The sequence below is a fragment of the Aquarana catesbeiana genome, linkage group LG02, assembly GCF_042186555.1.
Source record: "Aquarana catesbeiana isolate 2022-GZ linkage group LG02, ASM4218655v1, whole genome shotgun sequence".
NCBI lineage: Eukaryota > Metazoa > Chordata > Amphibia > Anura > Ranidae > Aquarana > Aquarana catesbeiana.
In genome coordinates, this window is record NC_133325.1 from 96,727,742 (window position 1) to 96,742,595 (window position 14,854).

At 39.6% G+C, this 14,854-nt stretch overlaps 1 protein-coding gene across 3 annotated transcripts in view; it reads right to left on the minus strand.

The window, feature by feature from the left end:
- The window catches only part of LOC141127083 (phosphatidylinositol 3,4,5-trisphosphate 3-phosphatase TPTE2-like), a 94,839-nt gene that overhangs the window by 61,540 nt on the left and 18,445 nt on the right, over positions 1 to 14,854 (minus strand). For all 3 annotated transcript variants that reach the window (XM_073613259.1, XM_073613261.1, XM_073613260.1), the window contains exon 2: positions 10,533 to 10,602. In XM_073613259.1, the coding sequence (XP_073469360.1) occupies positions 10,533 to 10,582 (50 nt within the window). In that variant the 5' untranslated portion in view covers positions 10,583 to 10,602. The remainder of the gene's footprint in view (positions 1 to 10,532; positions 10,603 to 14,854) is intronic.

A 14,854-nucleotide genomic window follows, 5' to 3' on the forward strand; every position in this document is an offset into this window, starting at 1 on the left:
GAAAGCTCCATTTGTGGAAAAAAAAGACATACATTTTTTGTGTACAACGTGGCATGACCACGCAATTGTCAGTTAAAGCGACGCAGTGCCGTATTGCAAAAAATGGCCTGGTCATTAACCTCCCTGGCGGTTTTCCCGAGTGTGGGTCTGGGTTAAATTTCAGCACCATTAGTGGGTGAGCACACTCTGGATTGCATTGCAGGATCCTGGTGCAGTGTACTTACCTTGTCCCCAGGATCCTGCGATGTTCCCTCCCGCTGTTTCTGCGGGCTCTGTCCTCTGCCCGATGTCCTGTGTACCAGGCTCCGTTCCCTGCGAGCGTCGCGACGCACAGGGGCGGAGACCGGCGGCAAATTAAAAAAATTGAAAATTCATAACACATACAGTACACTGTAATCTTACAGATTACATTACTGTATGAAATCATTTCACATCCCTTTTGTCCCTAGTGGTTTGTCTAATGCCATGCATGCAGTTTTATATGATATATACTATTCTTTCTGCCTGGAAACTTGAGATTGTCTATAGCAACCAAAAAGTGTCCCTTTACATCAAAGGTGGTTTTAGACCAGCTAGAAAACAGCGATAGAAAATTAGAACACTTGCAGAATTGAGCGATAGTGAATCGTGGGGAAATTCATTTTATTATTATTATATTATTATTTTTTATAATTATTAGTTATTTATTATATTATAATTTATGATTTTGTGTTTCAAACTTTATCATACCCGGGATGTCTACTAGACTCTTGTTTGGACAGATATAAGTGTGTTATTGCTAAGAATTACAGGCCTACAATATAAAACGCCAAATTTCTATGCAAAACAATTGTACCGCTTTGAGACGCAAAAATCTGACATAATCATACCGCCAGGGTGGTTAAGGGGGTAAATCCTTCCGGTCCATAAGTGGTTCAAGTAAGCTACGTAATGTGGAGGAAATGATCTAATTTGATATGTTAATTTAGGATAATGTATATTACAATAGTTTTAAAAAATGAAAAACATCAGCCATGTAATCTTACTCACTATTGCTCTCCTGCTCCCTGGAGGATGGGTTTTCCCAGTCTAAGGATAATACCCGCTGGGTGACTTTTTGCCAGATCTGTTTTTTTTTTTGTATGCATCACAATAACTTGGGAGACTTGGGTCATTAATAGTCTATTAAAAAAAGCTTGTAATATAAATACTCACACTAATATAGCACTTTAAGAATGCACAGAGAGTATATTGATTGGTTTGCGCAAAAGTTATAGCATCTAGAAACTATGGGATATTTTTATGGAATTTTTATTTACTTATTTTTTTTACTAGTAATGGCGGCGATCAGCGACTTATAGCGGGACTGCGATATTGCGACTGACAAATTGGACACTAAGTGACACTTTTTTGGGGACCAGTGACACTAATACAGTGATCAGTGCTAAAAATATGCATTGTTACTGTACTAGTGACACTGGCTGGGAAGGGGGTAACATCAGGGGCAATTAAAGTGTTAAATGTGTGCCTAGCTGGTGTTTTACTGTAGTGTATGAGTTGCTTTGGCTAGAGAAAGGCAAACAACTGTGTCTCTGCTTTGCAGGAACACAGAATCCAGGCCTTCCTTACTGACAGAACGGCGATCTGCCTTGGTTACATAGCTGGCCTGCCTGCATAGTTCTGCCTGTGTACATAATGATCAACCCGTGCTAATGGACATCGGGTCCGCGGGACACCCTGATCAGCTCCCACTGTGTGAAATCACAGCGGGAGCAAGCCGGCGGTGGCAGCACACACTCACATCCCATACCCGAAAGTGCAGTATTGATCACTTTGAAGATATCTTGCTTATAATGTTTTTTTTTTTTTTTTTCCTGTGTTCATAAAATTCCTGTATATTTGTGTTAAAACTGATGTTGATTGTTTAAAATCTTTAACAAAATTAATATTGTATGTAGAGTATATACCATACCTGGCCGATGCCCCTGGAATCTGGAAATGGCTAAAGTAGACATCACTACTTCAGTGATCTCTACTTGCTTCTGAGTTTATGGCATCACTCCCCTACTTCTCCACCTTGTCCAATCAGAGAAAGCTTTGCATTCATTCAGAGAATGCAAAGCCTTCTCAGAATGGTGCCCATGTTGAGCGGCCAACCTCCTGTGATTACAATTCATCAGGCCAGCCTCCCATCATGGGACCCTGAGGTAATTGGAGACTACTGGAGTAGTGGTGTCTACTTCAGTGATTTCCAACATCCAGGGGTATCAGCCAGATATGGTATATATAGTTGTATTGATCCAAGCTGGAACAATGTAACTAGGTAAAACTATGCCATGTCTGGAATTATTTAAGCAGCTATGAAATGCAGAAAAATTATAAGTAAAAATACATTAAGAATTACAACAAAGTATTATCCAGATACTTGAATAAAGTACAATGCCTACCAAGAACAGAGTCCTCGGGATAAGAATACTTGACATAATTATCGAGTACATGGCTGTGCCCAAAAATCTGCACGTGTGGGTATAGTGCAACTCATGAACCAGTGCATATCAAGATTGTGCATTTGCAAATGTTTGCTAATGTGCATGCACATTAGTGAATTAGGGCATAAGTCCAGGACTAGCTTTTGGAGCCTTGAGGCCTAATTATAAAGCACAGCCGAATTAAGGAGATTTGCTTAGGGGACGTCAGCTTCTGTGGCTCGTGATCAGACCTGCATCCTGTTTCACTCGAATCACCTACTGACTCTGCCTTATCCTGATCTTTTGTTGCTGACTTTATCCTCTGCTAGCTGTTTTTGTACTTCTCCAGCCCATCTAATATTGACCCCGACCTGGCTTCTAACCCTGCCCCTGCCTTCCAAATTGTTACCAAATTGCTGCCCCGTTGTTGCTGACTCTGGCTTGTCTTGACTACAGCCCTGATTCCTGCATCTGTGGGTTCCTGTGCTTCATCCGGGTGCTAAAATTCTGCACAAGTTCCAGTATGAGCCTCTTTACTGTCATCTGACTGGCCACTGCATTAGGGCCTACCCGTGTATAACAACCCTGAATACCAGTATACTCAGACAAGCTGCAGGCACCTGAGATTGAAGGTTTTGATCCAAAACTTCAGAATCCAGAGAAAACCAAAAACACAGCTATCACCGCTCAGAAACGATAGTCCGGAACCTCGCACATATAGTATATATATGTGTCCCAGTTATAGTCATGTGGTAAACATTGGTTAACAAAATTGGTCTATGTGGGTGGAAATAATGCTCCAGTCAAGAATGATACAAGGTATATTGGAGGCAGGAAAATAAACACGTGTACTTATATATGTCCATGTGATTTTTTAAAATTTTTTTTCTTAATTTTTCCACCTTTCATCCTGCCTCTGTGCTGCCTGGGCCCCGCTTCCTGTGCCACCATTTTGAAAAGTTTACTGCATACTATGTATGCGTTTGATGAAACGCATGATGTCATGTGCCTTATCTCATGCATGTACTATATAACATTGCATGCATCTGCATTAAATAAAAACACTTCCCCCAAAATCTGGGGCAAATTAAATTAATTTTGTACGCATGAAATATGAGGATCACGACCTCATGAGCTTCATTTTGCTCATGCACAGTATTACAATACTGTGAGATCTCATAGTTAAGGTATGAGATTTCCCCGAGGGCAATGGTGATATTACTGTATATAGGGGGCTACATCACCACTGCTTTCAGGGAAACCAGGAAGTGGAAAATAAAAAATGTAATGCAAAAAAACAAAAAAATAATATTTTTTTTTGTTACAAAGCAGTGTTAGTGAATTTTAGGGAAATTTTAGGGAAAGGGGGGGAAAGGTCCACTTTAAGAGAAACATTTCTTCAATGTGTTAGTCACATTTAAAGTATTTTTTTCAGGATGAAAAGACATAGAATAAAGGTTAACAATGTTGTCATACATAAATTATAATTCAGAAATTAAAATATAATTGGAAAGATGACACATGTTTTGTATCAACATGATTATGCACAAATGCTGAAACTTCAAATTACAAGTAAGTATAACAATGCAACAGATAAAAATGTATATTCATTATCTTGACTCAACAAGCACACATCTGGTCAGAGTATAAACCATAAAGTATCCTCCCCTAATCTATCAGCGGACCAAAATTTGTGTACAGATTATAAAAGGAGATCAAGGTTGACAATTTGATAACGATCATGAAAGATACTTGCACCAGTCTTTTAATGTTCTTCTATAAAGTCTAAAAACAGAACTGAAACGCCATGATACGTCAACGTGAGAATCATAAGACTAGAAATGTCTACTTTTGGGTAGAAATTAAGAAATGTCTACTTTGTCTAAAAGTCTTCTTATTTAGTAAAGGAACTAGTAGACATCAAAATGTGATATCATGTGCCTTGAGGCACTAAACAAAGGAGAATGGTACATATACGCACATAGGCCTCTGTCTCGTATACATCTCTCCAACAAAAGAATTACTAATGGAGCAATAACAATGTGCACACAATTTGTGATGATGACCATTCATTATCCGGAGCAACCTTCAATCTCTGATGGGATTCTGAACTGTTGTAGGTTACAGCAGATGTACTTCAACTCTCCCAGATTTTCTGCTGTTTAAATGGACACTATTTTAAGAATTAATTTCTTTTTAATTAAGATACAATCAGTTGTAAGAGGGACATTTTGATTAAGATATTAATAAACGTGAAGACTTTTTAAGTGGAAGATCTGAGGCAAGAACCTGAGAGTGACCTTCTTGTTTCACTCACACCTTTCAGTATCTCCAGTTATCTCCACATGCTTGTTTTCTCTACAAATTACTTTATTCCCTTTTTGCTTATTTGATATCACTGCAGCTTCCTAAAGGATGCATTATCAGATTTCTTTTCATTCTACTCGAGAAGTAAAATACAGCTGGCAACAATGACAGCTCTCATTTATTGCGCTCCCTCCCAGAACAACATTTCCTCCGGGACTTAAAGTAATTGTAAACGATCACCCTGTAAAACAACTCATCCAGTTTAAAATAGAAATGAGGCGAGACATTTTTGTATAGCTATCAAAAAACATTATAAATAATATTTTCTGCGATCACATTCCCTCTGTTCTCAGCTGCATAAGGAGGAGGAGAAGCAGCAGCACACTGAGCTTCCAGTGAATGTGCTGCGGGTGGTGTCAGGACAAGTCTGATCATTGGACCAGAGCAGGCTGAGTTCCTAGCATATACTAACAGTAACAAAATAATGGCCACCGCCCACACCCATAACTGGCCTTCACAGTAAGGAGCACATGGAGGGCATATACATACAAGAAAAAGACAATTCCATAGCTCAACTCACCAACCAGTCTGCTGACCAACCAAATTTACCTGTCTAACCGTATGTTAAAAGCAGGGGTTTAGTTAGCACACATTTGCAAACGCATGTGAAAGCTGCAAGGCCTCGTCAAGGCACCCTGTTGGTGAGTTGAGCTATGGAATTGTCTTTTTCTTGTGAGTTCCTAGCATAGCTTAAGAACTGACCACGATGTGCTCTCCTGCTTAGTGTGGTCAGTTTTTAATAGGAAAGCAGAGGGACTGGCAGTAACACCAGGGATTCTACATAAATGAAGCAAAACAAAGAGAACGGGATACTTTCTCATACAAGTACATGGTACAGCAGGCACATATCTGGAATCTGAAGTGTTGGGGGTAACAAACGCTTTAATGCATTTTGAAAGGACATGTATGGCTGGAGGCCCCATACGGCGGGCGTTATCCCTCTCCCGCAATGAGCTGCTGAACCTTCATTCTCGAGGAGACCTGAGATTTCTTCAGCAATGGGAGACAAACTTAAGGACTATGTTTTCAGAGAAACAAAAAGATTACATCTTGTTTTTTGTCCACAAGGCATCATTTTGTAACAAATATCAAGACATTTCTTATAAGATCATTAGAAGATGGTACAGAACACCAGATAAACCGGTCAAGCTCTTTCCTTGCCAATCTTCGACCTGTGGTAAGAGTATAGGTATTTTCTTGCATGACTTCTGGGAATGCCCGGTTCTACTTACATTCTGGCAAAGGGTCTTGGAGATTATACACCACATCACGGGTTTCATCCATAGTGGATATCCGGTTTTCATCTTACTCCTCTGTTGAGCAAACGCTACAAGAAATCTTTGCTCTTGCAGCTGCTGATTGCGGCCAAGGCCTGCATTCCCAGTGCATGGAAGAGTAGCTCACTTCCAACTGCGGGTCACTGGTATGCCAGGGTTAATTAAATACAGGAAATGGAGGACCTCACAGCGGCCCTTAGAGACAGGACCTCTGAACTGAATAAGAAATGGTTTTACTGGAATTATTTGAAATACTCTACTGTACCACAATTAATCGTTAGGAAGAACTGCTTTTCTTGTGAATAGTCAGCAATACTCATATCTTTTTGTGTTGGAGATGAGGCGGAGGGGGGGGGGGGGGGGCAGTGGGATGGCACTTTATGCTGTTTCACCACTTACAGGTAGAGGGCACTAGACCAGGACCCTTTCACAACCCCCACCCAACCCCCCCTCCCTACTTTGTTTTTTTCTCTCCTCCTCCCTCCTCCTTCCCCGCGACCCCATCACTATGCTGAATGTCCCTGAACTGCAAACTGCACTAACATCACACCCTTCCCCTCTGTCCAATAAATTACTTCCCCTATCACCCTGGGGAATCCCCTCTGTTCTATTCCTTTCTGTTTCTTTACAAAAGAAAGATAGAAAACCTTGGTAGGCATCGCAGTACCTAGACCATAACTATAATTACTTGGTGGAAAGATGGCGCTTCCATAGAAGTTAACTGTACTTAAAGTGGTTGTAAACCGCTGGACAATTTTTTATTTTTTTTTGTACTTGCAAGGTAAAGGCATAATGTGCATTGCATACTAGCACATTATGTTAAACTTACCTTAAAACAAAGCTCTTCCAGCCCCGAGATGTCAGCGCTGCAGGCGGTCTCATCTTCACCTGTCTTGTGGATTCTGGTTCTGTGACTGGCCAGAGCTGCAATGACATCACTCCCGTGCATGTGTGCGGGAACGACCATTTACGGCACGGGGCTCTGAAGAAAAGGCACGGGTGGCCGTTCCTTCAGAGCGCATGCGCCACTGAAGTAACTGGTTGCATGTACACTCAATATCTCCTAAACGGTGCAAGGTTAGGAGATATTTACATTACCTATAGGTAAGCCTTAGTATAGGCTTATCTTTAGGTAAAAGCAAATAATGGAAGTTGTGATTGATTTTAGTACATATCAAACCTGTATTCTATAGAAGAAATGCAACTCATATTTAAAGATGTATTCTAAATATGTAGTAGCACAGTTTGTTCTTGGTGCAAGAACTGCAAAATATATACCTATGATTCAATCATCATAACCAAACCTATCATTATATACATCAGACCTATTCATTTTATCATTATAGATGCATACTGGAAGAATACTCAAATTCCGAGTCTTTACATGACTTAAACTGATGTCAATGCAAAAATAAAGTAGAGGATAAGGGTCAAATTTACAAAAAAGCAAATACCGGTATTTGAAAGTTTCAGGCATTCGTAGCCTCCCTGGCGGTTTTCCCGAGTGTGGCTCGGGGTTAAAATTCAGTACCATTAGCGGTAACCCCGAGCCACACTCGGGATCGCATTGCAGGATCCTGGGGCGGCGTTACTTACCTTGTCCCCGGGATCCTGCGATGTCCCCCGCAGTGTCCGAGGGCTCCGTCCTCCTCTGAAGCCTCTCCGTGCCAGGCTCCGTTCCCTGCGAGCTGCGCGACGCACGGGGGCGGAGCCTGGCGGGAAATTCAAAAAACTGTCAAAATCATAACACATACAGTACTGTAATCTTACAGATTACAGTACTGTATGAAATGATTTCACATCCCTTTTGTCCCCAGTGCTCTGGCCCATGCCCTGCATGCAGTTTTACATGATATACACTGTTCTTTCTGCCTGGAAACTGGAGATTGTCCATAGCAACCAAAAAGTGTCCCTTTACGTCAAAAGTGGCTTTAGACCAGCTAGAAAACAGCGATAGTAAATTAGAACACTTGCAGAATTGAGCGATAGTGAATTGTGGGGAAATTTATTTTATTACTATTTTTTAAAAATTTTTTTAATTATTTATTTTTAGTTAGTATATTATAATTTATGTTTTTGTGTTTCAAACTTTATCATACCCGGGATATCTACTAGACTCTGGTTTGGACAGATTTAAGTGTGTTATTGTTAAGATTTACAGACCTACAATATAAAACGCCAAATTTCCATGCAAAATAATGGTACCGCTTTCAGCACCTAAAATCCGAAATAATCATACCGCCAGGGAGGTTAACATTGACTATTTGGAGACAAAACAGCTTGAAAGGTTCAAATCAGGTTTTAAGGCCTGGGAAAAGATGTGCATTGGTGTAAACCTAGAAAAATTAACTATTCATGGCTCTACCTTCTGAGATGACATCACTGCATCTGTAATATGATGATGTCATCTTTCTGACCAACAATGCAGTCTTTGAGTATTCACACTGCAGTATTCATAAGTATTTCTATACATGGGAGGATTCTCTGATTCTGTATGCAGCGGGCCTTATAGCCATAGCTTCCAACTGTCCCGGATTTTGAGGGACTGTCCCTGACTTGGAGCAAAGGGGGTTATTTACGAAAGGCAAATCCACTTTGCACTACAAGTGCACTTGGAAGTAAAGTCGCTGTAGATCTGAGGGGGCATGCAAGGAAAATAAAAAAACAGCATTTTTGCTTGTACATGATTGGATGATAAAATCAGCAGAGCTTCCCCTGATTTCAGATCTTCCTTTCAGATCTAAAGCGACTGTACTTCCAGGTGCACTTGTAGTGCAAAGTGGATTTGCCTTTAGTAAATCAACCCCAAAGTCCCACTGTCCCTCTTTCCTCCACATTTGTCCCTCATTTTGGTCTGATCTATATAGTTGTATATCAAATGCCCTTTTTATATTTCAAAAAGTGTTTCCCAGTGCTAAACCTTTCATCCAATTTCTAAATGGCTGCATTTGTAATTTTCAAAAGTCAGTATAAAGGAATAGTAGTGGTTAAAAAGCACTTGTGGGTTTAACTAATATTTTTTTTGAATAATTCTCCTTTAAGGGGGTGTAGGAGAGGGTGTGTCCTATGCCTATATACTTTTGCTAATAGGTGTCCCTCGTTGGAAGGTATGCTTATAGTCGTTGCAAACCCCATGCAATGCATGGTTACACAATTGCATAAGTTAGAATCTATAAGTCTGGTACCAGTATATTTGGCTTTGCTTGATGTTATATTGATGTTACAGAATGCTATAAAAAACATATTTTGTAAAAGATCATTCACTGTTTTATAAGAGTCATAATACAAAAATATAAAGATAAGAGCCTTTTCATATTAGTATACTTATACTGGATAGAGGATGTTTTTTTAATGCTAAATATGTGCTCTAATTTGTGTGCCGCTATGTTTAAATAGTGCATATTAGCAAGTACTCAAAAAAAAAAAAAGGCAATTCTGTCTGTAGCATGGATGGATTTGCCATATGTGTTAATGTGTAGCTCACTCCTACCTAAAAATTGGCTAACTGTATATATTATAGTTACAGTCAGGGCTTTTTTTCAGGGGGAACTTGGTGGAACTCGGTTCCACCAACTTTGGCTCAGACCCTTTGGTGCCTGCTCACCACAATCACTTGTAAACACAGAAGTCTGGTTTCTGTGTTTACAAGTGACAGCTCTGCACTCTGTATGTAATGCAATTCTGGTATTTAATGCCCCTGTAAGACCCTCCTACTGTTTTTGTGAAATTTGACTGAACACACCCACTATTTGATGTGATTTGGAGGGTGTGTGTAGGGGGAGGGGTTTTGTGGGGCCTTGGTTAAGTTCCAGCACCTATTGTTCGAGAAAAAAACCCTGGTTACAGTTAAAGTGGTTGTATGCCCCCCAAAAAAACCTGTAAGACAAAGGCATAATGAGCTAGTATGCATGGCATACTAGCTCATTATGAAATACTTACCTTAGAATGAAGCCCCCCGCAGTGTCGCCCGGTCACCGCTGAGGAGGCTGACATGTTCGTGAGCTCCGGCACTGTGAGTGGGCGGAGCCGCGATGACATCACTCCCGCGCATGTGCGCGGGAGCCTACGGTTCCGGCAAGAGGCTCTGAAGTTCCAGCACGATACGCCAGACCTCCAGAGCGCATGAGCCGCTGACGTCAGGGGTTGCATGCAGGGTGAATATCTCCTAAACTGTGAAAGTTTAGGAGATATTTATTTTACTTTAGCTAAAAATCACAAAGCGAGGTATATAACCGCTTTAAGCCATTGTAATAGGCTAATTTTTGAAAAAAATCCTTGATTTTATTGTGTATATTTTGTACTTTTTTCATACATGTAATAAAGACTTTTTCATCTTATGTGATTGTAATGCTTTTGATGGTACCAGGAAAATCCTTCTCGCACCTCTCTCCCCCCTCTTTTTGGATTTATGGTTTAAAAATTACCCTAGATTATCACTCACCCGTTGACACCATTGCCCTCTGCCTTGGGATCAAATCTCACACTTGACATGTTGTCAATGATTTCAGGAGCTGAAACAAAATACAGACAAACTTTAACTAACTGAAACCACTTAAAAAATAAATTCAGTCTACAAAGTATACAGCACTTTACCAATCAATGATAAACTTTTAAAACACTCAAATTTTACACTAGCATTAACAAATGCATGCTTGGGATTGTTTTCATATAGGGGAAGGCCACCTGGGTCTTCCACAAAGTGGGCCCACATAAAGTGATTATGGTACAAATTTCAAGATGTTTTTCGCTTTTTCAAATAGATTTTGTAACTAATATGTACAGTTTTTTGCATATATTTCTCTGGTAAGGCATAATGCCTAGTTAACTATATTATTGACCACATATATTTAATTCCACCTATGTTATGTTTGTCTTGTGCCTTTTTTTTTGCCATTGTTCAAAACGGTGAATTCAATGGTAATCGAATTGACTTTTATTGATATAAGACACTTGCGCAAAGATTGGACAATTTAGGGATACGCTAGGTGTGGCAATGACTGTGCCCACTAGAACAGCTCATTAAGAGCCACAGAGATCTCTCAACTTGGTAGAAAACTTCAGTTTGATGGGGCTGTTCCTTGTTTTTTCTGATGGCGTTGAGTCCCTTCTGTCATTCTGGCAGAAACAATGGTGGGTTCCATGGCTAGATTGGAAGAACAAATATCTTTATGCCTACCGTTCTTATGGAGGCCTCTGATCATCTATGGCTAGTCTAACACATAAAGAGGGGAAATTTCACTAAACATTCTGTATGAGTGTTTGCTGAAGATGCTAGTATTCTTGGAAGGCTACCCGTGGTTTTGTTGTTATTTCAACTTCCTGACCATAACTATTCGGCCATTCCTCCATAACATATGCAAAAAAGGTCACCACAATGTTTGAGTTGCTTTGTTACAGTTATATGGCTAGTTTTAAAAATGACAAGCAAAAGTAAATCTAAGATAAAATCAATAAAATAAATCATACAAATACTACTATACTAGAATGCAGCCTATGACATTGTTTTTAAAAAGGAATTCTGCTCTGATAACAATTGAGTGATTTATAATATCTGATTACATTAACTGGAGTATTTTTGGAAACATTGAGAACTGAGAATTGGGAAAATTTGTGGCATTTGTATCCAATCGCATTGCTTACATCACTCTTAATAGAGTGAACCTGAGCTTTGTTAATGCAGGGCATTTGAAAACTACAGCTTCTAGACTATTACGCAGACTCAGTGGCTTAGTCACTGACCGTTTGCCAATGATATTGTTATCCCAAGGTTCCTCCATAGTTGGCCTAAACATCCTGACCTCCCTACTTCCTGACAATTCCTCAGTTTACACTTAGTAATATCATCTTCGTTCTTCGTTATTCCTTCAGCTTGGTTTGGGCTTCGAAATTGACTTTGACATACAAACCTATGAAACTATGTCTACTCATATTTATTACACAGAGACACATAATCACTATATCTAATGAACCCTGACACACAGAGAAAGTACGGTATGTTGAAGGATGTTCATTAAATAGTTTATTAAAACTTTTTGATGAATCCCCACCATTGATCACACCCATTAGCAGACTACATGATGATTAAGGAATTTACATAATCTTGTGTTTTGTTCCCAGTGCTAAAAGTACTGATGTCATAATTGACATGCACCACATACTGTACCTAAGGCAACCAAAACTGTCTGTGTACTAAATCAGAATGTTCTTGGATCAGCATCCAGTTGACAGGAAACTAGGTCATGTAAACACCCTGTATAAAGATGGTTCCTAATACAAGCTAAAAGCTCCCGCCTGGCAATAGAAAAGTGCAGTAGCCCAAACATGCTAAAAACAGAACAGGCCTGAGGCACTAATCATCACTGTGTTGATATTCAGGTTTGGTTCAAACTCAAATTGACCCAAATTATGTTAACTCCCTTCTCCTCAGGAAAAAACTGGCATACCGGAATAGGAATGCTACGTCAAAATTTGACCTCATCTGGCAGTCTTGGTTGGATAACCCTAGTCTCGCCCCACTGCAGTTAGTGATGGATAGGCTGTTACGACTGGATACTGAACAAAGTTATAGTTATGTTCATTGTTTGTCTAGCATAAATTGTACTTCATATGATGTGACTTGCTGAAGTTTAATCCATCTGTATGAATGATGTACCTCACCATTTTATATGTATTTACACTGTATGGCTGTATAGTCACTTTGTGCAATAACAATAAAAAAAGGTTTTGATTAAAAAAAAATTGACTTCAACTTTTATCAGAGTTTTTGAATTCAAGTCAAAAGAGGACTCTTTTTGAAGGTACTTTGGAGCTATTTTCTCGCACGTGGAATGGGAACCCCCTAAAGCCCCAAGTCTGTGTTTTTTTGTTTATTTTAAGTGAAGTGATTTGCGCCAAAAAAGTAAAAAGCAAAAAAAAAAAGTGTTAGTAAAATACATACAATGCAAAAGACAAACAGTAAAAAAACAACCCCAAAAACTGTCTCTTTATATTTTTCAATATCCCTTTTCAAACCTTTTACCTAAAACACCTCAAGTAATAACAAACTAGACCCCAAAAAAAAAAGGACTGTGGATGGCTTTAGGGCTTCCCATACTTTTTGGATTACAGTAGCTTGCCGGGTAACCCTCCAAAGGACCACAAGTGATCATAAAATGTTATCCGTATTTTTCTTGGATTCAAAATATTTGGGTCACACTGAATTCTGCTTATCACTACAACATCAAATATAACATGGAAGCAAAAGCTGTAAATCTAGTTGTGGAAGTTAAAGGGCAGTCAGCCATGCAGGTATGATCCAGCTACCCTGAGGCATTATGTGTCTTCTATGGTCCCTAAACAGAAACATTTTCAGTTCCAGATGATCAAGGAGCCAATTATAGCAATCAGAGTCTGTTCTCTAACTTGTCTGGTAACTATTCCTTCACAAGAAACATTAGCTGACTGTGCCTGTGGGCTGGCAACAGATTGCCTCTGGATAGGCAGACTATTATGTCACCTAGGGGTTGATTTACTAAAACTGGAGAGTGCAAAATCTAGTGCAGCTCTGCATAGAAACCAATCAGCTTCCAGGTTTTCTTGTCAACGCTTAATTGAACAAGCTGAAGTCAATTTTGGTCTCACCTGACCAGAGCACCTTCTTCCACATGTTTGCTGTGTCACCCGGATGGCTTCTTGCAAACTGCAAACAGAACTTCTTATGGCTTTCTTTCAACAATGTCTTTCTTCTTGCCACTCTTCCATAAAGGCCAGATTTGTGGAGTGCCTGACTAATAGTTGTCCTGTGGACAGATTCTCTCACCTGAGCTGTGGATCTCTTCCGCTCCTCCAGATTTACCATGGGCCTCTTGGCTGCATCTCTGATTAATGCTTTCCTTGCCCGGCCTGTCAGTTTAGGTGGACGGCCATGTCTTGGTAGGTTTGCAGTTGTGCCATACTCTTTCCATTTTCAGTTGATGGATTGAACTGTGCTCTGTGAGATGTTCAAAGCTTGGGATTTGTTTTATAACCTAACCCTGCTTTAAACTTCTCCACAACTGTATCCCTGGCCTGTCTGGTGTGTTCCTTGGCCTTCATGATGCTGTTTGTTTACTAAGGTTCTCTAACAAACCTCTGTGGGCTTCAAAGAACAGCTGTATTTATACTGAGATTTACACACACACACAGACTCTATTTACTAATTAGGTGACTTCTGAAGGCAATTGGTTCCACTAAATTTTAGTTACTGTATCAGAGTAAAGGGGGCTTAATACAAATGCACGCCACACTTTTCAGATATTTATTTGTAAACATTTTTGAAAACCATTTATCATTTTCCTTCCACATCATAATTATGGGCCACTTTGTGTTGGTCTATTACATAAAAATCCCAATAAAATACATTTACGTTTTTGGTTGTAATTGGACAATTTGTGGAACATTTCAAGGGGTAGGAATACTTTTTCAAGGCACTGTAAACATAATTTCTTGGTCCAGTTTTTCATTATCCATTGGACAACTGTGCTACAACTTCATAAACACTGACGTTAGTACTAAGGAAATTTATACTATTTTGTTTAGAAAGTGAACTTGCTATGTTGGTTTAAGTGTACCTTATCACACAATCTATGTTGCATTAAGCAACAAACATCTACCTTTTGTTCTAGGTCACAAGTTACATGTGCAGTCATTTCTAGTACTGATGTGTGTACAATGGACAGGGAGTTTTGATATAACAATGGCCCTTGTAACCATTTCTGTGCCAAGTATATGTTAATAATAAAATTA